The sequence below is a fragment of the Micropterus dolomieu genome, linkage group LG06 (genome assembly GCF_021292245.1).
Source record: "Micropterus dolomieu isolate WLL.071019.BEF.003 ecotype Adirondacks linkage group LG06, ASM2129224v1, whole genome shotgun sequence".
Lineage (NCBI taxonomy): Eukaryota > Metazoa > Chordata > Actinopteri > Centrarchiformes > Centrarchidae > Micropterus > Micropterus dolomieu.
In genome coordinates, this window is record NC_060155.1 from 23,369,139 (window position 1) to 23,395,151 (window position 26,013).

At 40.1% G+C, this 26,013-nt stretch overlaps 2 protein-coding genes across 3 annotated transcripts; one reads left to right on the forward strand and one right to left on the reverse strand.

Moving 5' to 3' along the window:
• Window position 1: 1 nt before the first annotated feature.
• LOC123971992 (CTD small phosphatase-like protein) lies at window positions 2–16,192 on the reverse strand. 2 transcript variants are annotated; one of them, XM_046051156.1, is made up of 8 exons: window positions 15,345–16,192; window positions 7,670–7,827; window positions 7,485–7,517; window positions 6,541–6,642; window positions 5,873–5,929; window positions 5,312–5,404; window positions 4,579–4,764; window positions 2–3,104 (listed from the first exon to the last, which is right to left on the reverse strand). In XM_046051156.1, the coding sequence occupies exons 1-8, from the start codon at window positions 15,418–15,420 to the stop codon at window positions 2,979–2,981; spliced, it is 831 nt and encodes a 276-aa protein (XP_045907112.1). In that variant the 5' UTR covers window positions 15,421–16,192; the 3' UTR covers window positions 2–2,978. The 2 variants fall into 2 exon arrangements, with proteins under 2 accessions (XP_045907112.1, XP_045907113.1); XM_046051157.1 differs by lacking the exon at window positions 7,485–7,517 and having other exon boundaries at window positions 15,345–16,182.
• Window positions 15,072–25,210, forward strand: hhatla (hedgehog acyltransferase like, a). The gene is made up of 12 exons (XM_046051155.1): window positions 15,072–17,205; window positions 18,202–18,329; window positions 19,839–19,906; window positions 20,021–20,134; window positions 20,895–21,089; window positions 21,536–21,745; window positions 22,223–22,394; window positions 22,852–22,996; window positions 23,125–23,160; window positions 23,266–23,467; window positions 23,585–23,726; window positions 24,047–25,210. The coding sequence occupies exons 2-12, from the start codon at window positions 18,224–18,226 to the stop codon at window positions 24,187–24,189; spliced, it is 1,533 nt and encodes a 510-aa protein (XP_045907111.1). The 5' UTR covers window positions 15,072–17,205; window positions 18,202–18,223; the 3' UTR covers window positions 24,190–25,210.
• Window positions 25,211–26,013: the final 803 nt, after the last annotated feature.

The window sequence follows — 26,013 nt, forward strand, 5'->3', positions numbered from 1 at the left end:
GTAATTGTTTCAATGAAGCCTTTTATTATGGAAAGAAAGGGGAAAAAACTGAAACTCAGAATGACAACACGCTGCCAACACTCAAACTAAGCCAACAAGAACCGACAAGTGTTTAGAAAAAAAAAAAAAAAAGTGAATAACCTGACCAAAAAACAACGACAAAGCTGTGACTTTAACTCAAGTGTTGCAGAACTTTGGTGTTAAATCAATACAAAATGATTGAATGTGATTATGAGTGAAGTGAAACAAAAACTGTAAGGAAGCACAAACAAGATGCCTGTGCACGCACACATACACGTCCCCGAATAGGAAAGACAAGACCTGACTGAGTTCTTACCAAAAGGCAAGAGATAGGGACATTACAGATCTGAAAGGAAGAAGATGGAAAAAAGCTGGATAACAATGGGCAATATGCAACTTTTCAAACCAAATACTGACAAAAAGGTAGGTAGAAAAATATCACAATGATACAAACATCTTCAGAGAAAGGTAATCATTGAGAGGTTGAGACAAGTTGACCAAACGCTTCTTTAAAAAAGGACATTGCACTGAAACCATCATCATGAGCTGAACACTCACCCATCACAAATGCTTATGTAAAAGAAAGAAAATATTTCAATACATCTGAAGGAGCAGCAGCCTTTCAACTTGAAAAAAAAAAAAGTTGGAAATCATGAAGTAGTGTAGGTCTTTAACACTATGACACAAAACAAAGCAATAAAGCAAATTAGTTTTTTTTGAGTGTACAGTCCCTTGATGGCACTACAGAGCTTTTTCCATGCTTCATTGCTTCATTTCATTGTTTCACAACATTAAATGACCTGACCGCATATGATCTACATATCTGGCCGAGCTGTTTTCACACTCCATAGGAAAGTACTAATGAGACAACGCTAAAACGTGTAGATGAAACCTCGGAATTAATGAAGAAACATTGCTTTGTGCCTCGACAGGCAGTAAGGCATCAATGCCACGATGAGGTTCTTCGCAGTCCTTTTTTGCAGTGCCCCAGTAGTGTTCCACTTAGAGCTGGCCCCTAACATTGGGAGGCTGTTCTGGACTGAGCACCCATCTGTAGGTTTGGAAGGTGTCCTTTTTTACGTTGTTCCACAACAAAAGCTGATAATTATTGGCAATGTAGTTTACTACATGAGGTCGCTTTGGAAATTTAGTTGTAATAAGTTGTAATAATTAAAATTTTATCCTCAAATGACTAAATTGTGTGTGGTTTTTCCAGACCAAATAATGTGAAAAAGACATGTTTAAAAAGGTTCTATTATGAACACTAATCGTGATAACCCGGCCAGCCTCAACCGAACCTCTACTGGCTAGCCGTGTCAAGTGCTCTAGACACCAAATCAAACACTTGGGATGGAACCCTCCCCCTCCCCCCCAAAAAAAGGTTATTGCCATGGTAGCTAATGTTGCAGCATTCGGTTGCGTGGCTCCTCTCATATGTAGGCACTGAGGTGAAGAGCAGTTAAAAATAGCCTGGGAAGGTAAACGCCACACAAAGTCTCCGCTGGTTTTAGCCAGAGAGGCCAGGTCATCACTGTATGTAAATCAGGGAGAATGGTGCGATTTTAACACTGTCCAGACTCGATCAGACACCATCCTATATTCCCTAAAGACACTAACCTCACAAAAAAATAAAAAAACATGGCACTCGACCCATTTACTGTAAGATCCCAGACCATTTGAAACAACAACAACAACAAAAAAGGGATACCTTTGCAACTGTTTACAATTCTGGAGAAAGATCATCCTCTAAGGGTGAAGCTGCACCACTATGTGTGCCCCACACACAAAAAAAGAAAAGACAAAAACCTGGGCTAAAAGCTAGCCATATGATAAGCACGACATGACAAACAAGGACCTCATAACATTTAAAAAAACACAAATGTATTTGACCACTATTTGTCAAAAGAATAAAACCTATAATGCTATACTTTCTACTGATGGTTTAACAGCTATAACTAAACCCCTGTTAAAGATATGAAGCCTGTTAAGAAATTCCTTATTTGGCAAATAATAAAATGAGATATGAGGGGGAGAGGGGGGGATAAATGGCACAATTTTATGTAAGCTTTCTGATCAAACTATCAAACGCAAAGAACTACTGTACTTGCAGGTGGGGCGTAAGGTTCACAATTGCAGATGTACTCCTTGCCTAAAACAAATGAACTATTTCTACATATAATGAAAGCAGAAATAAAACAAGGTCACATCTATATAATGGCACAGGCATACTGGGGAAAAGAAAGAATACCATGGAGACATTTACCCAGCGTTTGATGATCACAAAAACTGAAGTAAAACTTTTATCTCAAATACTTCTGTGTCCACTTTAAAGCATATTGTGTGTGAAAAGAATTAAGTACTCTGGAAATATGCCATGTACAAAATATCTCCCCATATAAACAACATTCACACAAGGCACTTCATTCAGTAAGAAAAGAGAATCACAGTCCTTTCTACTACCAGAAACTGCCTGCATAGCAAAAATACGAGGACAAAATCTTTTCAGACTTTTGTGTGGTACCACAAAAGAAGTTTCAGGAAAAAAAAAGTTGTGTTTTTTTTTGTTTTTAAAACAAGAACTTCACTGAATAGTAAAACTTCGTTGGTTTGAAAATAAAGACCAGAGTTCATTCCTCTTAGCATTTTGTCCCCAATAGTATCAACGTAGGACGTTCTGTACACTTTCTGGTGTGATTTTTGTGAAACACAGTGCTCCTGGGATATTTAGTGTTTCTTATTTTCTGATGGCACTCAGAAGGCAGCCAGTCGCTAGCAGATGAGAGCAGAGACAGGTCACGTGAAGGTTTCCACAGTGAGACTCCAAGACGTCCCCTTGGGGCAGAGACAAGAGGGCCGCGTGTGGGACGATCTGCCTGAGTCTGAGAGATGCAGTTGTAGAAAGGGGCAGAGACTGACAGAGACAAGGATGGAGAGCACGGGCGCTTTGGTGTATCCTGCTACCTGCCTCTCAGATTCTGCAGGACCCCGTAAACCTCTTCTTCTTTGCTGAGTCCCTCGAAGAAAGGCAGCAGGTCCAGGAGCTCTGTATCATTCATATCGTCAAACCAGGATTGGACTGGGACCTTGGGAGACAGGGAAACCACCTGTTAATTACCTTTTATTTAATATCACCAAGATTACCAGCACCATACTCAAACATGGAAACAGAATCCAGAATCCTCTAAGTAACTTGATAGGCCTATATATTAAAAGCTAATACCGTCATCATGTTTTCCTTATTGTCATTAGAACTACTTGGACTGCATTTTTCAGTATTTACAAACTCATGTTAGGATAAGTATAATAAAGATGTACTTAAGGGTGGGTTCACACCTAAAGGTCCAGTTCGTGAATCAAACTAATGCGACAACTGGTCCAAAAGGTCCTGTTCAGACTTCATGAATTGCTGTCTTGTAACGGGAGTCTTGAAGTCGTTGTGGCATTCACACTACACGAGCTGACGACGACTCTGTATGGTCTCCAAACCACGTTTCGTAAAGAAAACGCGTGAAAAGTGTCACACGAAATGATGCGAAACAGGAATTGTTTATCATTATAAAGATTAAACCTTATAAAGACAAAGATTATGGGTGAAAGAATAGATTAGCACACGCAGGCAGCAGGGATTGTCTAAGCTACAGAGAGAGCTGGAGGTGAGTGAAAAGTGTTTTATAGCGAAAAAGTAGCTGCCTGCTCTCCTTGGCTGGATGTTGAGTCGGCCAACAGCTACAGATAGTAAGCATGCTAGATACCGGCCTTTGATGCGTCTTTGAGTAGTTCACAAATAATGATTGGCGAGCGCCGATAGATCGCTGATTTGCCACCGGTCACAGCTCGACGGTCTGCGACTTACAAATCGGGCTTAAAATTGCAAAGTGTGAACTAGGCTTTGTTTGCATTTGCCATACAAATTGGACCAGTGAAGTAACTGGGCCACATCTGCAAACATCCAAAAATCATAAAGTTGGGCCATGCAAATAAGCTGATAAAGGATAAAACATGTTTACATACTCTCTCCTTGAATGATTGAATTAAAGACTAAATGGACCTTATACATGCTACACACATAAAAAGTTCAAGATCAAAAGGTGATACACTTTCATCAAGTAAATTACATACTATAATTATATAGTGTGAACATTTGTTATGGTTTTTATAGTCTCCTTTTTCATATTTTGAACTTTGTAATTATTTTATATTTATGTTCTTTAATAAATAAGAATTCTTCAAATGACAAATAACAGTGCGCTTCCTGTGGATGGTTCGAATGGTGTTAATATCAGAAAGGAACCGCTCCAGAGTTCACTTGACAGGAGGACCTTCCTGGCAGACAACAGAGAAATTGTTGGATCCACACACAGTTCCGAGTTTGGCGTTCACACCAACCCAAACTAACCGTACCAAGGGGGTAAGGCTCCAGTGTTGAACCTGCCCTGAGGTAATGGACTACATGGTACACACAACAGTGGGAGCCTAGGTCTCTTTGGTGGGCAGGCAAATGATTTAACAGACATAGTTTCTGATTGTGACAAATATATTAGTGGTTTAGAGACTCACAGCATTTTCTGGGTGGAAAATGTAAGAGGCGGGTGAATTGTCAACAATGATGACGTTGCTGAGTTCTCGTCCCAGCCTGCTGAGGTCTTTGACATAGTTCCCTCTGTGAAAAACGCAGGATTCTCTAAAGAGTCTCGCTCGAAACACGCCCCACTGATCCAGCAGGTCTGCCACAGGGTCTGCATACTGTCCAGGCCAAACAAACACAGGGAAATGTTACAATTCTAGAAAAACTAATTAGACATATCCTGAAATGCACATAATTAATCAAACTGGTTATTGTGAAAACACATTGTCACGTCTACAGGGCTAGCAGCAAAACTTACTTGCAAATGCTACACTATTATTACAAAAGGAAACACAGCAGGTCACCGATCACAGTTGCGTTTACCCGAAAAGGAAGTTGCCTGAAATACTACTCTATGATCCAACAAGCACCAATGACACCTAGCTTTTAACTCAGCTTGAGGAACATAGGATACAGAAACATCAGGTCCTCAAAAGGGTTATTTCTGTCTCATTCATTAAACTTACCCATGAATTTCTGGCTAAGATGCAAAAGACACAGATGGAGAGCGAAACAGAGGAAGTGTGAAAATTGCAAAAGTAAAGAGTACATGAAAATAAAAAATACAGCAGAAAAAAAGAAATGGAAAATGTTGTTCCATGCCCGTTACTGGCTTGTAACCAAAACACATGTCACAACTGAGAATGTGTCCGGGCCTAAACGCACCTTGGCAAGACTGGCTGTAAAGAGCACACATTCAAATAGTTCTCCCATCTTTTGAAGAAACTCATCCACATGGGGTCGTTTCAGCACATACACCTGCAAGACACAACACAGATTTTAGGCCAGGTTTGAGAAAAACAACATACAAGGTGCTGCACACATGTCAGACAAACGCATGACTCAAAGTATGAGTATGGAGTACTATAACCTTCACAATGTGATTTATAACCGTATTGAGATGGGATGTCACCTCCATGAACACTTTTGAGGACTGCTACAAAAAAAAGTATTTCTTTTGCTTTATCATAAAATCTTTAAATATCTAAAATATATCAATCTCACTCACAGATTAGATGCCCTCCTCTCTTCGTCCAGCGGCTGCCACCCAGTGCAAGTAATCGTGAATAGGCCAACCAGGATACACACAGCCTATCCTGGATTACTTGAACTGGATCACAGTCATTCTCTTCGGGATCTTCACATAGGAACACAATGGAACATTTGCCCCTGATAAAAAGGTATACTTCACTTAAAATGTCTTTTCATTGTGTGTGTGCAACATACCTGATGAACAGTACCGTCGATCTCCACTGGAACAATAAAATCAGCATTGCTGATGGGCTGTGAGAAGAAACAGCAACATATCAGTGTCACGCCAACTTTTGGTGTAGTACCACAACTGATCAGCAGAGGTCCCGCTAGGAACACTAAAACTTTTCAGACTGTCAAATCTCTGTCTTCCTTTTGCAACCTCTATAGTAGTGAAACTCAACAGACAACTAGGGGGTCGTCCTCTAACAGGAACTGGATATAGCGGACGAGTTGAGGTAAAAAAGGAATACAGATCAACAGGAAGGGGAGGAGATTGAGGTCTACACACAAAAACAGACTTTTCTGTTATGCTGCTTTTATTCTTGAATGCACAAACATGACAGGAATATCGACCCTGTTCTTACTACAGCACATCCTCCACCACCTGCTCCTCTCCTGGTTTTGTTTACACGGTGATCTAATAGATTTAACACAGCTTTGACATCCTGCAGGTTATTGGCTGTGTTATAGATATAAAGACAAATATTGATAATATCAGATATACAACTTGTATTACTCCCATTGCAAGGCATAAATGGTCAAGCCAACTGGTGGCTGTATCTCTTTAACATAGAAGGCCTTGACAACTGACTTGATCTGTGCACATCAATAGTAAACCTTTAGCTTTAGCCTGTTCTTACCTTGAACGAGCTGTGGACAAGCGTTTCATCCAAGTCGATCACCACACACTTTTTGCCATAGTCAGATATTATCATCTCTGGTAGGAGGTATTTGGCTGGTGGCTGGGGCGGAAGACAAGGCAGATAAAGTCAGATATATTGAGAGAGTGAGAGTACATGAGAGAGAAATACAGAGAGATATATATACTTTGCATAAATGAATGTGCAAGGCTGAGCAGAAAAACCAACACCATGTTAGGAAGAGCACCTCCATGGAAGACAAAGCAGCAGAGATACAGCCATGTCTGAAATTATGTGTCTGGACCCATTCAATAAAACTTTTCATCACATTCTCACAGACAAAGGCCGTGCGAAGGTTAGCTGATGCTGCTGTGGAGCAGTTCACTGAAAATCATTCAAACTTAAACCATATCAGTTTGTCTCTGTGCGGGTACAGTGCTCTATTTGAAAGTCATTCATGTTTGATGGATCTTAGGAGTTCATACAGTCACTGATGGGTGATTTGACAGGTATGTTGGCCAGATAACATAATTCCTTTCTTGAATGACGGAATGAACTAGTTTCAACTCTTAGTTAAGGAAGCAAACCTAAAAACTAAGAACTTAACTAAATATTATTCATTACTTCTGGCATGAAAGCACCCAAGGCGATCAACAGAAACAGTTTTACACTTAACTTGTTAGACAGTTAGTGTCACAGTATTTCTGAAAGCATACAAACCACCAAGTGTCATGCAGATCAGGCACTGAGGCACCATTTAAACCCATGTAACCAGGTGCTTATACACCTTCCACACGGCCAGTGCTACAATCGGCTGAAAATGAACTGCAGTACGGCAGCAGAGCAAAAGCTTTCTGAGGAGAACTGGAGCCCACACAGACAGGATGTGCCAGCAGCAGCCCACTCAGCCTGCATGCAAAGGAGAAAAAAAAGGCAATACATACACTAGGGACAGGGATAACCTCGACCTGGTCACACTACAAACAAGAGAGACAGACACATACAAAAACAGGTTGAGGGGTAGGAAGGAGAACAAATAAAAGAGACAAAAAAAAAGGGGTCCACCAAGATAAAGAACCCCCCCCCCCCCCAAAACAAATAGCGTGTGTTTAGCCGAGCAATAGCTCACCTTGGGAGGTGATCCGTTCTCCTCAACAGGTGGAGGCAGGGAGCTGGTGTTGGAGTTGGTGGCTGGCGGCTCCACATTGTAGTTGCGGAAGCAGCAGAAGAATGTGCTGAAGATGCTCCGGCTCCTCTGCTTCTTTAGGCTGCTGTTCGACTGGGACGCTGTCAAAACAACACGGAGGGGTGGGAGAGCGGAGGGTGAACAAGTAGATATGCAAATCGATATTCTGTCACAAAAATGGAGCTGGAGCTGGGAGGCATTTACGTTTGGTTATTTGCATGTTGAGCTGTGGACACTGCAGGAATAAGTGGGACACAAACTGTTACATGTTCACTACAATTCTCTTAAGTGACAAGGGTGGTGCGAGCCACACTGAATCACAACAATAGGTGAGACCTTGGCAGTGTGATTAAATGGCATTAGTGTCGGTTTTGTTGACCCGGCATGGCAGAACCACTGATCAGAAAATAACTTGGCTGGCCGAGTGACTTCATCAGTCACACATAGCGACAGTACAGAGCTCTGCTCTGATTGCAAATCGCCTCTCATTCCAGGACTACAGAGCAGGGCCTAAATCAGACACTGAGCTTTTATTAATAGTGACAAGTTGGAAGCTGCGTGCTCCTCTTTCCTCCTTTTTGCCCTGCCGTAGATCCCATCACCTGATTGGCCCAGGAGTCTCCATTTTGAAAGCTTGCTTACGTTTCCCTCCCAAGTTTCAGCTGGCAGGTGAGTGACTGAAGCAGCCTGCACATGCACAAGAGACGAGGGAAGGGAGGAGGTGGGAGGCCCTCAGACCCCGCAGAGCCTATACAAGGCTGCATTCCTCTCCACCCATTAGTCCCCCCTGTTCACCCCTCGGCTCACCCAACCAGAATGCTTTTGCAACTGAAGACCAGCGAAGAGCAAATAGCATTATGTCATGTCTTTTGGCATCTTGATATTGTGCCACTTTGTGTTCCTGACCTTAAACAAATACCCACCAGACATTTGTCATAGGACAGACACTGAGCATGAAAAAACATACATCAAATGACTTGTCATAAAACAAGCTGGTAGTGTATTAGTAAGAACTACAAACTTTAGACAACCCTTACAAATACCAGATCCATTTTTACATCAATCCAGCTACGTCAAGCGTTTTCCCAACAAAACAGTCCTCCATGCCACAGTACCTTGGGGCCGCAAAAGCAACCAGAGCCTCATCGCATGTCATAAAAGATAATGGGGATAATTTGGAGTTACCAGACTATTGTTTTAAGATTACTTCAATTCTATATTCCACTGCTAAAAATACTCATGACTGCAAGAAATATATCAAGACACTGACTATCAGCATGTCACGGCTACATGAAAAACTTACTGCCTTCCCTTCCCTGTCATTTCCCTCTATCACTAGCTTCCAGTCCACATTAATAACTGCCTTTCAAGCTACAGCACGCTGTGCTGGGTACTTATACTGTGTCTTATCAGTGACACAAAGCCCAAAAGAAGTTAAGTACACTATGCATCCATCAACAAGGAAATCACATTAGAGATTATTTTAATTAACTTAAAAAACGGAATTGCTCTGTCAAGCAGTGATGATGTAGTATGGCTGGTTATTAATGATAATATTGTTTGTTATTTTATAGATAGATTACTTACGTTTTTTTAAGTATGTTTATCTGTTGACAACCTTTTTGCAAATCTGTCTCTGTCTGAAATAAACTTATTACCTTTTTTGGTGAACAAACAGGCAGACCATGTCCATCACTTCTGTAAATGTTAAGTAATGGAAGCCAAAGAAATCCTGCATGGAAAAGCTATCCCATCTTCTTAGTGTTTAAAACAAAAACAAAAAAGAGGGGGCATACCACAAGTGTAGAGAAGAGGAATGAAACAGGATGCATAAGAAACTGCTGCAACTGCCCAATGTTTCCAGAGTATAAAAGGCCACCATCTGACCCAATCCACTGGAAAATACCAAACTTTTACACAACACTGCAAAAACCACCAAATACCAGGGATCTGCTTGGCAATATCCCCACAACATGAAATTAAAATATATATTTAAAATTATAGAGTGCTTACGTTTAAGGTTTCTGAACCGTAAAGGGAAATTACCAAATTGTTCAAGCTTTAGTTAGAGATGAATCATATCTGACATAATAAGCTTGGTTTAAATCTAAAAATAACCTAATCAGGAATTCACGACTTCCTTTATTAAACTGGACTTTTCAGCTCTGTGTTCTGTAAAACTGGGACAGTGAGGCAGTTGTCAGCTTCCTGCTGTGACTCATCACTACAACCGGCCGATTCCTGCACAAAGACCCTCAGAAAACACTCAGGACATCTGAGTCATGCACAGAGCAGAGGTGGGCCCGACACATCACTCAACGTTAATAGTTCACTAAGGAGAGGGTAAACTGTTTAATCAATGCAGTTACATGTTAAGTTCAGCTCCTTTATTAACATATTCCCCACATCACACTCCAATGTTTCATTACCAATTACCTTATTACCCATTTATAGGACACAGCAACATATCCCCTGTGCTGTTTCTCTTGGTCTTATGCCTTTCAGGTACAGTATATTCAACACCAGGCTGTCTACATACAAACTCACTATGTATCATTAATCAGCAGGTGTGAAAACTCCCAGTCGGGATCTGGCCAAGAAAAACCACCTCTCTCTCGAGCCTATGGGTGGGTTTGTGATTGTTGACACATCATATACAGTAAATAAGGGTTAATGCAGCTGCACAGTGAGATAAAAGCAGTCCCATATTAGATTCTGTAAGCAGTGCTTTGCAATCTCAAAGCTTCGTACTTGGTCTACTGTAGGTGGCACAATGAGTATTTTATATAAATAATAACTCAGTGGACTAACTTTCCACAAGTATACATAATGTAAACAGTAAATACACTAATTTATCAGAGTCTAGTGCTTTACTCCTTTAATATACAGAACTTTTTTTAATCAATATGGAAATGAGTGAAGACACTATTCTAGTTTTTATTGATTGATTTTGATTTTTATTGAAAGCAATACAACCAACCACTTTTATCACCTCAAAACACTACATGTTTACAAGTGTGAGGAATATCTGTGAACGCACTCTGGCAACAGCGGTGAGGGTTGGGCCATAAGACGATGCCATCGTCAACAGACATCACAATGTTGAGCCGGTGGAAAAACGTCTTACTTTATCACACTAGATCGCCCAGTGAAAGCATGTTTTAATATCCACAGAAAGTATTATAATTTTTAAATCTACATGCTTTGCACCTGCCTTAGAAAATCAGGGAGCGAGTCATATGCATAGTACAACCACAACGGCTTAGACCATTCAGTGAAAATCTTACATTGCAAGTCTCCATTACACAAATAAAAATTAATAACTTTTTTTCTGATTAGGTGATCATGAAAGACAAAATTGTCAACACAATGAAGTTGTTCCTGATCAAAATACACTTATTTAGAAAAGAAATGGCTAAAGTGTCTGAATTTCCAATTTCTAAGTTCATAAGAGTTTAATTAACACAATTTAAACAGTCAAGAGTTTACTGCGCAAAAAAAGCAAAACAAATTATTCTAGATCTTTTACATTAACAAAACAAAGTATACAAAAACAATGGCAAAATTCAAAATATTTTAAATGGGCCTGGTTAAATTAGATTTAAATAGGCTACACAAATGCTTTTAGATAGGCCTACCTGCTTCGTGGTTTTACAATGACAGACAGTGTTCAGAATCCAAAATCTTTAAATCTCAGAATTTCTGAGAGAAATAGCCAGCACCTGATTCCTTTTCCTTTTCTCTCACTGGTGTGTGACAGGGTGTCGGAACTTGTGCATGTTGCTGCTGCCACCATATAAATATATAATCCAAATCGAAGACAGAGGCTTGATCCACGACCAAAAAAACCCCAAAAGACTGGAACCTGCTTTTGTTCCCAAATTGGGAGATCAATGGAAAACAAAATGCAAACTAGATGTACTGTTAAGAAGGCTATAGATTGAAAGTAACTGATCTATACTTCCATCCATTAATTTCTATACTTGCTCATCCTGCACCAGGACCAGTAAACTATCCCAGCACACACTGTGCAAGAAGTAAAGAATACCTTAGACATGGCAGCAGACACACAGGTCTGACACCAACAGACAACCAAGCAATTGGACTGTGGGAGGAAACCTACACATGCATGAGGTGAACATGCAAACTCCACACAAAAGCCACAACTGACCAGTGGATTCAAACTCAACATGCAGCATTGTGTACCATTCCACTACTTCACCTGTGCTGGGAGGATCTTAACATAACTTCACACTATATCCCTTTATTTTTGCAGTTGAGTTGAGGCTCCAACGAAACTGTGATCATTGACACAGTAATCCATGTTGAGCTTAGCTGGCAGCTGCAGATTAATTTTTATTTTTCCAAGTCAAACTCTTAAAATAAGTCTGGATGGACTTACTAATTATAAAAGGTCAAAACATTACTTTAATAAAAAACTATTAATAATAACAGGGAACCCCAGGAAATAAAAAGTCTTATATGGTTGACATCTGACAGAACCGAATTGGTCAAAATTAGACAGCCACTGAACAACTGTGGTGCTCAATACTTAGCACCACACATAAATCAATCATCAGAAACGTCTTGGATTCCATGTCTATAGAGGGTGAGGGGATCATATAAGAGCCACCCATGCATCTCACAAAAACACTGATCACTAAGACCACATCCCTTATTTTCTTCCTTTGAATAATCAAGTTGATGTTATATTTCCCCAAACTAAAGTCTAGTATGACAGAGAATGAAAAATAATGATCATTGTCATCTTTGCGAGTTATTATGCTTGGCCCCGAGGTCAGTGGTGCTTTGGTCAACAGGGCAGCGAGTCTATACTTAGGCTGCTGCTTGGCAGCCAAACCAGTATGAAAGGCAGGCACATGTTGTAAGACAGCCAGTAGAGAAACACTGAGAGCAAAGGTGGTCAATTTTTGTCCAGACAGTTTGGAGCCTGTTCAAGCAATGGAAGACTACCTGTCAAATTCCTCTAGGACAGCTGCAAGGACGTGTTTTATGTTAAGTGATTTGCAATAAAAAGGGACAGTCAAACCGATGGCTAAAGCTAAGAATGCTGCTGTATACTAGAAAAATATAACAACAAACAAAAAACAAACACTTTCTGGATCTTTTTAAATTAATGTTCATAACACAGCTGATGACTGTGCCCCTCAAAACTTACAGTTTTCATGTCCAGAACAAAATGGAAGAACATGGCCATACTATTCCTTTAATGATGGTAATATTTGACTTGGCCCCAGGGGAAGAATTCTGTGTGACTCATTCTTAAGAGAAAAAGTAAGAGGTAGAAAAAACCCCCAGCAACGTCCGAGCCCTGCTTCATCATCTAACTCAACTGTGTCCTGCATAACAGAAAGCTCTAACTCAGGTGATTTTACGCATGACAGTGAACTCCCACTGTGTGAGTGGTGCAACTCAAACTCCTCTGGTGGGTAAACAGTCATAGTAAATGCTACCAGGATGCAGGTATACAATGACTTCATAATTGGACCAATTGTCTCTGATTTTCATGTGCAAAATTGTTATTACAGAATGAAACATTTTAAAATAATTTACTGAGACTTGACCTAGATTTAAAAGAAAAACAGTGAGCTCATAACTAGCACAAGGCAACAAATCCTGAGCTTAATCAGATCAATTAAACTGTCAAATTTTATTTATTATTATATTATTATTATTTATTTATCATGTAGTCTCTAAAGAAAGAGAAATCTACTTTACAAGCCCAAAGTGATGCCTTATATTTGCTTACATTCTCTGACAAATGGCTAAAAGAAAGAAATTAATTTATGAAGAAAGAAAGGAACACAAAAAACATCTGCTTGTATGAAACCATAGCCCACACTGTCATATATTTATACTGGAACAGTTACCTAAACCATTCATTTATTTTTAACCATTAACAGACACACCACTTAATTGACTAATCATTTCAGCACTACTCATAACCAGTGACCCTACATGACTTTTCCACAGCACAATAACACAACCAAGTTATGACTTATAAAACAAATACAAACCCTTAAAAATACCTTCTGATATCTATCAAGCAGAATAACTGTATCTCAACAACATTTTTACTGAAACATAACAGCAAGCTGTTTGTAAAGTAACGTATAACTGCAGTGGGATCTGCATATTTTTCATAATGCGTGGATCCCATCTCAAATCCCAGCCTACAATGATAAACTCCCACACATCTGCAATGATAATCTCACATGGCGCACACATATGTTAAAGTCACACAGAATGCATAGTACTTAGTGAGGGATACCTTTGTACCCAGACGAGAAAGCACGGTTGTGCCTGAAAGACTTAGGTTCTCACATTACTAATGCTTTGAAAAGTGAGGTTTGAGATGTGATACTGATACATGTCCCACGGGCCCGGGTGACCCGGAAAGTGTCAGTGTAGCCTCAGGAATGGGAATATATGGACATTAGCAGCTATGGTCCTGAAGGAGAGATTTGACCTCCACTGTCAATGGCAGATGGAGTGCAAGAGAAAGGTATAAGATAACATTTTGCTCCCAAGATACCAATATATGTGGGTGATTAAAACCTGAAAATCTAACAGTTAGCTTTCAATTTGCAGCTTCCGATTCAGCAATTATGGGGAAAACTAAGGGAAACTCAGGTCCAGATCAAAAACCACAATAAACACAGTTTCAGATTTGTGAAATCTTTATTCTATTTGTGAAAATAAACAAACACATAAATCCCCCCTTTCTGCAATTTCACAAATAGAATCAAAGGTTTCACAAATCTGAAACTGTGTTTTAAAGAAACTTTGGCCTCTCATTCTGGTCCAGATTTGACAGCTCTAGGTATAGTGGATTTTGATCTGGACCTGGGCTTCCCTTAACTTCCCTTAACCTTTTAAAATAATTTTTTTTTACTTAAGATATGAGAAAACACCACCTGAACTGGTTGGGAATTTCACTTGACGTAACTAAATCTTCATCGGAGACGAGGCAGCATCACTGATTACAAAATTTTACATGCAACATTGCTGGCGGCAGATAATTTCTCTTGTCCCCAAAACCCTTTTGCTTCCCCGCAGACCAAACCACCATGAACTTTTCAGCTTCTTGTGGTCGTGATTCATATAACGTTAGTGAATCAGATGTAAGACCGTTTAGTCCAGCTATGTTACCAAAACGCTAAAAGAAAAGTGTAAAATACAGATATTTAAAAGAGTAAAGACTTACTATCACTGGTGTTGATCAGGTGTGGACACCCACGGTGTCACTACAGTGTTAACGTTAATTCGGCCAACGTTAACGGGATTAAAAAACCACACGTCTTGACACCGGAGTCCTCTTCACACTGAACATGCAGCAAGCAAACGTTAAGCTAGTGCGTTAACTTATTAGGGACGAGGCCCCTCTGATAAACTTGTTGCTTACTGGGAAGCGTGTCAACTAACGTTAGTTACGTTTCCAGGATTTTATATTACAAACAGGCAACCAGTGTCTCAACCTACTACAAGTTAGTAGAGCAGCGAGCAGGCGAGAGCTAAAAGCTAACGTCAGAAGAGAAATGTAGTAGCAGACAGCTAGCATTAACGTTACTTCTGTCATTAATTGGCTTTTCCTTACCTTTTTCCTGGTTAAAGGATATGATTTCCTCCTCCTTCGGGTTGGAAACTTGGGTTATTATGGACATGTGGTCCATTTAGACGGGTGGTTATTCCTGTTTTGGTTTCCCCACAATGTTATTCGTGCTAGCGCGCTTGCTCCGTTTGCTAGCTACCGTCAGCTAGCTGTTTAAGATGAGGATGACCAGCCAGCCCACAAAGCCGAGGTGAAGTGTTGTTGCAGCGGTGGTAGCCAGCCAGCTAGCACGGTGGTGAATGGAAGCCAGTGAATGGCTGTCATTTATGGCTCTCCGCAAAATATCATTGCTGCAAACAACACCGAAAGCGTGTGTGGCAAAAACAAAATAAAACAAAACAACCGACGTTTAATTGCTAACTAGCTGAAGTTAGCAAGTAGCATGGATTAGCGAGTTAGCTGTGAAGCTCCGATCATCCAAAAATGTGAGGCCGTGTCTGGAACAACGTTGAAAACACGCTAGGAAGCCCTGTCGGATGCGTGTTGTTGTCCAAAAACATGTACCAAACGCAGGTTGTTCAACGTTAAAGTTTAGGCAAACACTTCATATCTCACTGGCCCTATATTCCCTGTGCAACATGGAGGCTTTATGTATTTTGAGTAGCATCTGAAGCGGGGGCACGCCGAGTGGGAGGGTTTGTTTCTGTGATGGATTCTCTCAGGCAGCCGCACTAACATTGCTCAGCCCGTGAAGCTGGCTGGACTCGGCTTTCTCCTCTGTAATTACTGTTTGGTCTCACGCAACAAATATAGCCTAGCTCTTTATTAAAAAAAATACATTCAAACATATGCTAATACACTTTGTGTAACTTAACATGATCCAGGGGCCAAAAACTGCCCGTTAAACAATTCACGCAAACAGTTGACGTTAATCCAAACCCCTTGGTTTGTGTGCGCCTTCCCCGTGTGTGGCTAATTTCAACAGATCAAGAGCGCCGCCCAGTGTCTAAATTATGAAAATGCTTCGAGGATACCCTGCATTTATTACGATAAAATACAGTAGCCTACACTGCCTGCATGTGTACTCACATCAGTCGCAGTATCGGATCTGGAGTACGACTTCTAGTCAAACGACTTGGTTTATTTTTGTGTAGCCTGTGAGTGTCTGAAGAGTGAGAGTGAGACGGTAGGCTACACCGTATAGGCTGGTAAGACGATAACTGCTTTTAATTAAGGACCTCAAAACATGTCACTTAGCCTAATTATGGGAGACATAGACTACTGAAAACTATGAAAACCAAATTCCTCAAGTATTTTCGTGACTTTATAAAGTGGTAGCCTATTCTGATACCACAGAAGATATACAAAAAAAACCCACTTATTCAGAAAACCTGATGTAATTGCTTTTGTCGCTGCCAATTGGTGAACATGAGACATGTATAGCAGCGTTTACCTTCTCCTCCAGTGTAAACCATCCCACTTTTTGACTGAAGAGTCGTCAAATGTATTGTAGGCTATATCACTGTACTGTAGAGGCTGCTTGACGCAACTGCTTCCCCCCTCATTTTTAATCATTGTCCCAGAGTGTGTTTGCGCTCTAGTAAGGTCTGATGGGCTCGGTGTGGACCACCCCTCACTGCGGTGCAGTAGTGAAAGATAAATATATCCCCCCCCCACCACCACCACCACCTCCCCTCCTCCTCCTCCTCCTCCTTTCGTTGAGTCCGCAACATCCTGACTGGCCGAGGCTGGTGATCGCAGGCAGCGGCAGCGGCAAGCCCCCACAAGACGGATGAATTAGAAAAACTGCTGTAACCACCGCCACCCCCTTTTCTTTTATTTATAAGTGAAGAGTCGGGCTGTAAACACTGCTGCCCTCATCTTGACAGTGTGAAGCGGAAACAAGGTTAGTAAAAACAAGTCCCTGTTATTTGTCCATAGAGTTAAATATAAGAGTAGGTAAGCATGAAAATCAATGCAGAAGTGACCGGCTCTGTATGCATGGAGCAGTGAAACAGTAAACCTGCATTTGTATGCAGGACGCTTTGCTGGGGTCCTGCTTAGCCATGGTTACATCTTGGCATGGAGAGGACTTGTTAATCAAACTCCTGTAACTTTAACTCAAATGAGCCTGGCACACACACACACAAACACACATTCTCAACCAGATACAAGTGCATTATTCTCCACTGGAAAGTATCTTTCTATCGGCTTCTTACTCTGTTGCACCATTCTTGGTCATTCCAGTCAGTGCTAATTATTCTGTGAAGTGAGTCCCCAGCGCCTCTCAGATCACATAGCACTGCAGCTGCCCTGCTGCACAGCAGACCAACTGCAAGAGCTATAATAGGAAGGAGAGGTAGGGTTGCGCAGCTGACGGTGCTGATTCCGCTCTGCAGTCCTATTTAAGTCACTAAGATCATAAAGACTTGTTAGTAAAATGCCACCTCTTTAAAACACAAGGTGTTTTAAACAGAAAATGCCCTGGTCTGAATCTGACATGAAGAACTAGTGCTGATTGGTATAACAATACTTTGTTTTTGTGTGCATATCTTTTTTTTTCAGTAGAAGTTATTCCACTTGTTTTTTTACGTGGGGTTGTGCTAAAGTCCTCTCAAGGTCTGTCTTATTAATCACATTTGTATGGCAGAGTTCACACAAGATGAAGCTGTCAAATACTGCTTTCATGCTAATGTCTCATATTTGACTAAAAAGCATTTGCTTCAGAATAATGACATCTGAAAATCACCCCAAAAACACTGGTTCAGTAAACCTTGGTAAACCCTTAAACCATCCATTCATCCATTACTGGTTTCAGATATGTCTTTTTTTATTCATAATCATGCTGTTTACCCTCAGTCAGGTTTGATATTGTTTGGCTGATTGCTTTTCAACCTGTTAGGCTTCCAGTGTGCAGATTCACCATGGGGATCAAGGCTGCTCTCCCCAGATATGAGCTGTATCTCTACACAGCAGTACTCGGCGTGGCTTTGATATGGGCAGGCAGTTGGATATTTGAAGCTTCGAGTGGTGAGTGCACGACATGTCAGGGGACGTCAAAAGCGCACACACACACACACTGTAAATGTAACCCAGAGAGAGTGAAGAATCACTGACAATGCTGGAGTTTATTTAGGTTCACTGAAATCCCTTCATATTTAATAAAGTCAGAGCAAATGGATACTTTTCAAGCAGCTGCTCCAGAAAAACACTCCAGTCAATATTTTCATTCGAAATAGATCTCACTGAAAAATCACTTACCTTGTAGCAATGGGAATTTTATTATTAAAATCTGCTTCAATAAACAAGGCCCCTACCTATAATATAGCCATAAACTATAATTGCTGCTGTTTACATTCACCCCAGATGCAAATTTTAAAAAATGCACTGCGGATTGTTCAGTGTGTATACGTGTATGTATATATTGTTTATTTTATTTAATATGTTACCATATTTTAATATAGGTCTATACTTAATTATATGTTGTGTGTGTGTAGCATGAAGGATCTACAAATTTTGTTTCGTTATGCAGCCTTGTGCTGTATAATGACTAATAAACAGCTTTGGACCTTGTATAACATTTCCCTGTTTAACCTAAAACTGAGTAGAACAAAGTTCATGTAGCAGATTAAAATAGACTTCCCTCCTCTAAGGAATTTCAGCATGTTCATGTTAATATGAAGACAATTTAAAGATGCTCCAATTACTTTTCTAATTATTTTCCTAATGGAGATATTTCAGACTAAGATTCTGTTGTGGCACTGTCTGTCTCAGTCTGTGCTGTGAGATTGGCCAGGGCAGAGTCAGTCATCATTCTGTCCTAATTCTTTTCCTTTAGTGCTCTCTGTGTCTTGAAATGGTCATCTGTGGGCATTTATAATGCTCAGGTCTGCATACAAAAGTAGCACTTTATACTCGCAATAGAAACTTGGCCGTGTTCCCAGAAGTAAGAGGCTTTCCCTGAATGACCCTCACATTTTGACATCCTTTTCCATGGCCATTAGTGTAATCAGGCAAAGCTGAAGGAGGTACTGTGGGGGCGTTTGCGAGTCACATTTGTTGCTGTATAATGAATATCTCAACATCACTGCCATGATTCTGATTATTATCACACTTATTTGTGTCGATATTGTCATCATTTCTATGTCAGCATTTTATTCATGTTATGCAGTAATCTAATCTCCTACAACCAGATTATGAGCGTATGAGAGTAGATGTCAGCCTCAAAAATAGAAAGCTTCGCACTGAGTACATTATGTAATATCTGATGTTATCAAATGAACTGAATGTGCTCTCACACCTTAAATTCACTGTGAATAATCCAACAATTACACCGAAGATGTTCAAATTTTGACTCCTACAGAATGATTATTTTAGTTCACATAGACCCCCAAAATAAAGCTGCATACAGTCTGAATTTAGCACTCCTCAACCTAGAAGCATAACCGTATATTGAAATTGTAATACCTTACTAATTCCATTGCACAATTTCCTGCATTTTGTTTGGTGAATATCCTGTATATTTTCTTCTTTATTCAGGGAATGTAAACAGAAAGGCCTTCAAAGAAAGTGTAAAACCAGGATGGCATTACTTTGGCAGGAAAATGGCAAGTTGCTCATTTATCTTCCCTTTATGTCTCTCATTGTGTTGTATAATTGGATTTACTGATGCAAGGCATCAAAAGAGTGATGTTTTACTCATGCATCTTCCTTTGCCACAGGATGTTGCGGACTTCGAATGGATGATGTGGTTCTCTACATTCCGCAATCATATCATTTTTGCTCTCACCGGTCACGTTATCTTTGCCAAGATATTCACCCTGCTAGCTCCAAAGGTGCGTGCCTGTGTGTGCATGCCCATGAGCTAGCACTGTAATCCGATTGCATATAGGTATAATGCAATGTCTCTTATTATGTGTATGTGTATGTATTGCATGTGTATACACATGCCTGTATTTGTGTGCATGTGCAAGACAAGCTTTTCTCCAATCAAGACCACACACCGGAGTTCTGTTGATATGTGGTATAAACACATTAAATGCAAAGCTACATTATTCTGAAATGAACAGTAGACCTTGGGCTGTACAAGTAATGCAGTTCAGTTCAATTCAATGTAATTCCATTGTACCGTATTCTACTGAGCAAAAATTATTTGTCATGTTGTGTATTTGTTCCCCAAAGTGTAACAGGTTATTGGTTATTGCATGAGTTGCACTCTGTGTCTGTTGAGTGCATCAATGATTCTTTCTTGGGAATAATTTGACATATTTAAAACAGTTCATTGTGTTTTAAACATGTTTTCTGTCTTGTTTCATGCTTACATTGAAGATTGGTATAGATGGATGTAAGGTAACATTAATAAACATGTGAATTTTGTAAAATTTGTCATGTGTTTCATTTAAACCATGGATACATTAACAGCATCCTCTCCCACACACAATTTAATCTTTGTTCCATCCTAAAGTATATCCATTGTTGTAGATACAACAGTGTTGTACTAACACCACTACTTTTCATGTGTGTTGCATTCAATTATCAATAGTACAAAAATCTTGTTGTGACGTCACACTGACGCTGGCCCCTCTTTACCCACAGCACAGATCCTTGATCTTTGGGGTGTACGGTGGTTTGGCAGTCCTGATCACGATGGGCTGGACCTTCATGGCTCTGGTTCTGTCTCACTGCATCATACTCTACAGTGTCGCCATGGTCAAGAGCAAATGGATGTGCTTTGCAGCCGGCCTGACCACGCTGGCGTCCCTTAAGCTGGAGCCCTATAACTCCTGGCAGGTGAGTGGGTGGTTCCAGGGCTGAGGTGCATAAACACTGAATGCTCTGCAGCCTGAGGCAGAATGAGCTGTGGGAATTTGAAGGAGATGTCTGTCTGACCAGGAGAAGGATCTTAAAGTCAATTCTGTCATGAACGGTCAGCCATTTGTTTAAGAACCAACATATACTGTAGGATCTAATATAAAACTATAATAATGGTAATATAAGCACTTATATAGTAATATTATCTAGTGAAATAAATAATATATTTCAATGTAATGTAGTGTTTGATATTTTCCTACTACTTATACTATTACTTCCATTGTAATTATGATAACGTAAAGCGTAATATATAATCGAGAACAATTGTTGTAAAGTGCTTGTTTCAACCAGTCAATTAAAACACTGGGGAGTGTAGAGGTATTGTCCATATGCAAAATCTTGAATAACTCTGACTCCTTCTTTAGGAAACCTTGGTGACTGGCTCTTTTGACCTGCAAGACATCCTCTTCTATGGAGGCTGCGGCTTCAGCATCATGCGCTGTATGAGCTTTGCATTAGAGAACTGTGAGAAGAAGGACGGCAACTACACATTCTCTGACCTGCTGAGATACAACTTCTACCTCCCCTTCTTCTTCTTTGGACCTATCATGACTTTCGACCGGTATCATGCCCAGGTGAGGATTTAAGATTCAGCTGAAAGTTGTAGCTGATTGGAGGAAAAATGAGTAACAGTTGGTGACAAGTGAGCAGCCATCTGATATTTGACAGCAGTTATTAAGCCGTCACTCGTGAGTGCACATTGTGCTCGAAGACTCCTGAAGGCTGATGTAATACCCACATGTAATGCCATGTGTTTATATAACTGAAAGCCATTGGTAGAGACAGAAAAAAAGATTTTAGGCCTTTGCACATTTTAACTGAAATGACCATCCCCTCTAGCAATATGAGTTTTATATTCTAACTGAACCAACCTGGTTAAAATTCTATAAAGGTACCACTGTTACTGCTACTGTTACTTAAGGAATACATTAATTACTAGACAGTGTCTCTCCAACTATCACTAACTAAGTATAGGGTATGCTGGGATAGACATATCATTTTACAAAACAATGATGGCTTGTTCACAAAACTGAATGTTTTCAATTCCACAGGTGAACAACACCCAGCTGACCCGCAAGGATAGGGAGTTGTGGAACATCACCACCAAGGCCGTGTTGCATCTGGGTGTTATTCTGGTGGTGGATGTCTTCTTCCACTACCTGTACATCTTGACAATCCCCAGTGACATGAAGCTGGTCACCAAGCTTTCTGACTGGTGTTTGGGTGAGTTAGATATATGCAATAATAACAAGTCTGGTACATCTGGTACTGATGCTTGTGTTTTTGTGATTTATATGCTCATAGTTAACATTCCTTGGCGTGATTCAATGTCTTTCAGCAACCTGTTTAATTTTTGATCACTGTATCATCTTTGAACTTAAAGACCACTAAAACTCAGTGAACCTCAGTGACAAATTAATCCTGTCAGGGTGAGCTTCTATTTTAGGAACTTGATAAATGGTAGAAGAATCTTTGGGATAGTCTACTACCTACATTTAAGTAGAGACATTCTTTCCACACTCTGACTGGCTAATCCAATATTTACTAATGGGATTATTGTTATGTTTGTGCTTTATGTGGTTTATCAAACATTACCATTTTTAGTTGACATATTAATTAAGATTCCTACAATCAATGTGCCTGTAGGAAACCTGCTTTGTTTCCATGTGTACCTTTGCAGCTGGTCTGGCCTATTCCAACCTGGTGTATGACTGGGTGAAAGCAGCCATGATGTTTGGTATCATCAATACTGTGTCTACACTGGACCACCTGGACCCTCCTCAGCCTCCCAAATGTATCACCATGCTCTATGTCTTTGCTGAGACGTACGTGTGACTTGCACTAGTTGTGTGTAATCTGAGGAAGTCATGGTGTAGTATCTTTGTTGACAATGCTGAACCTTAATTGTGTAAAAAAAAAAAGTGAATTGTCTGTTTTTCTCTCCTTTTTTTAGGCACTTTGACAGAGGCATCAATGACTGGCTGTGCAAGTGGGTGTTTAATCAGAAAATCATGGGTTTAAATGCCAGAACCTACAGTTTATAGAAGACTATTCTGAGTCTCCATCAAGTTGAATTTGAGTTGTAATTTTACAGGTATGTTTATGACTTTATTGGTGGGGATCATGATAAAATCTTCAAGGAGCTCCTGGCAACCATCTGTACCTTCGCTATCACCACTTTGTGGCTGGGCCCATGTCAGATTGTTTACATCTGGTCCTTTTTCAACTGCTTTGGCCTCAACTTTGAGTTATGGGTGGCCAAGTTCTTCTCTATTCCGCCATTTTCGAACATAGAGGTAATATGAAAAACACGAACCCTTTCAACTTTTTCTAACCCACAATCATTAAATGGAATTATACTATGTGGAATTTGGTGCCATATCCCTTAATGTACATGTGTCTACTGTATCTAGTGTGCAATGGGTGAAGCCATGTCACGCAGGATCCGTGGTGTGTTCAATGCTGCCAACTTCTGGGCCATTGTCCTCTACAACGTTCTCTCTTTGAACAGTTTGGAGTTTGCCAAACTGGTGGGAAGACGGCTGATTTTCAAAGGTGGGGAAAAACAAGGGTATATTATATAAAATGAAATCAGGCTTTTCTGCCAGTTTGAGCCAAAGCGTGAGCAACACAGACAGAAAGCAACATAAATCACATGACTTAACATCCTCTTTGTTGCTTTCTTTCATATAGAATAAAAGAATCTTAACAACAGAGCATTGGGGATTGTGTAGGATTATCTCCAGTCGAACATCTACTTAGGGCACTGCACAATGAAAGCTGCACTACTTTAAAATCATACTTTTCTGTTCTTATGTCTTCTCTGTTTTTCTGCTTCACTTCCTCTTCTTCTCCTCTTTGTGTTTTTCTTCCAGGTTTTCCTCTGTCCACACTCTCAGTGTTACTTGTGACCTACTGTGGCGTGCAGCTGGTGAAGGAAAGGGAGAGACAACAAGCCTTGCTGGACGATCCGGAGCCAGTGAAGCCAGTAGATGGTGGCAAAGAAAAAGCTGAATAAACAGACAGAAAATCTGACTTTCACAGACTTCATGGTCAACAGCCCCCTCACATTGTTCCATCTTCAGCCTTGCGAACTGCAACAGCCAGTCAACACCTATATTGTTCACAAGCCTGTGTTCTTGCTTTTGTTTGTCAGAAGCAAGACAATGTTTTGAACTGTGAAATATCCTCAAGTGCACTTGCTGTAGATAATCGCCACGTCCTTTGGCACAAACCCACCGATGGTGCATTTTGTATTTGTATTTTATCTGAACAAAAGATTGTTTAGCAAATGACAGGCCTGACAAACATTGTATGATGCTACTTCTTATAGTATATATAAGGACATACAGAATTGTAAAGGAACAACTACTTTGCTTGTGTGGTTGTCTCCTGTGTCTCGGATTTGGATATTCTTCCTTCTTCTTTTAAAAAAATTCATCAAAATGATTTTTCAGATTTTTCATCGGATGGTGTCTTAATTTTGCCTTAGATACCTCAGATCCTAGTCATTGCAATGTTTAACCATACTGAAAGGGTTAAAAACATGGGAAAAAAAACTTGAAGTCAGACTGCCACATAGTCACAATGTATAGGATAGTCTATTTTAATGTTGATTGAGAATGTATTAGATCTCTTATAATGTTGAACAACTGAATGTAGTTCAACCTTCCAGGGAACGACAGCTTAACTCTAACACCATATCGTCCACAGGAGATTAATGTAGATGTGACATTTTGGCATATCTTCCCTTCGCCCTCTTTGACATGATCCAGGCGCTCAGTTCGCTAAGAAAGGCAATAGGTCCTTCAGGAATCATCGGTCAGTCTTATCCTGCCTGTCACCAAAAACTGCTGTGTGTCTTCAGTACAGCAGGCAGAGAGAAAAAGTTTATGCAGCTTGTAATGCCTTCTCTCACTGTAAGGTTTTTATTCAAAGGTGTTCAAAATGTGTTGTTGTTTTAGCACAGCCTGCATTCAAACACTGTTAAAATTTAATTTTGTTTACATCAATGGAAATAAATAACAAGTCAATTCAGACTGCGTTGGGTTTTATTTGCATGATAGTGAGACATTTTCATCGCCACAAGATGGCCCAGTTTGACCAAAGCTGATCACTGACTGCATTTAAAATGTACATGATAAAAACATGAAATGCCCTGCATTGTACAGTCTGAACATGATTGACATCTTCCTCTTTCTGGGTGGGATAACTTAACACCTTTACCATAGATCTTTTTCACAGTTGACCTTTTGATGTGTCACAGTAGGAAAAGCACAGGTTAATAATAAAATTAATGATGGTTGAATTTAGCTATTTCAGTTTCAGGGTCCTGTTATTGTGAGTGTTATTTTAGTTCCTGCCAGATTTTCCACCACTCTACCTCTGATTGGCTAGTAGCTGTTGACTCCATTGGTTAGGTTGGTTAAGGTTAGAGTGAGGTTAGGGTTAGCTACTTGACGCAGTTGAACTGGTATCTGTCAAATGAGAGTTTTAACAAGGTTTTTGCTCATTGGGCATGCTGACTCACTGTCACACTGTCATGACTTACTGTCACACTTAGAATAGAACTGAGCCACCCCTAATGTCATCAGTAACAGCTGTGCTTTTCCTACTATGACAAGCCAAAATATCTCAACAACAAAATCAACAACTTCAAACTGATTTGGACAACTAATGTGCCAGAATAATTAAAAACACTCAAAAAAGTTGAGAAAATCTTTTTTTCTTCTTCATCAAGTGTTAGATAAGTGGTAGAACATATCAGGTATAGGTACAGTACTTCAAAGTATTGTTTGTTCAGGGAATAATTTACAGTTTGACATATTATTGTAGGAAATGC

Coding starts and splice junctions, on each gene's coding strand:
- LOC123971992 (XM_046051156.1), bottom strand. CDS start 15,420: ATGGACCACATGTCCATAATAACCCAAGTTTCCAACCCGAAGGAGGAG. Junction 7,828..15,344: donor ATCCTTTAACCAGGAAAAAG/GTAAGGAAAAGC, acceptor TTGTTTTGACAG/CGTCCCAGTCGAACAGCAGC. Junction 7,518..7,669: donor AGAACGGATCACCTCCCAAG/GTGAGCTATTGC, acceptor TCTTGTTTGTAG/TGTGACCAGGTCGAGGTTAT.
- hhatla (XM_046051155.1), top strand. CDS start 18,224: ATGGGGATCAAGGCTGCTCTCCCCAGATATGAGCTGTATCTCTACACA. Junction 22,997..23,124: donor CTCTATGTCTTTGCTGAGAC/GTACGTGTGACT, acceptor TCCTTTTTTTAG/GCACTTTGACAGAGGCATCA. Junction 23,727..24,046: donor AAGACGGCTGATTTTCAAAG/GTGGGGAAAAAC, acceptor TTTTTCTTCCAG/GTTTTCCTCTGTCCACACTC.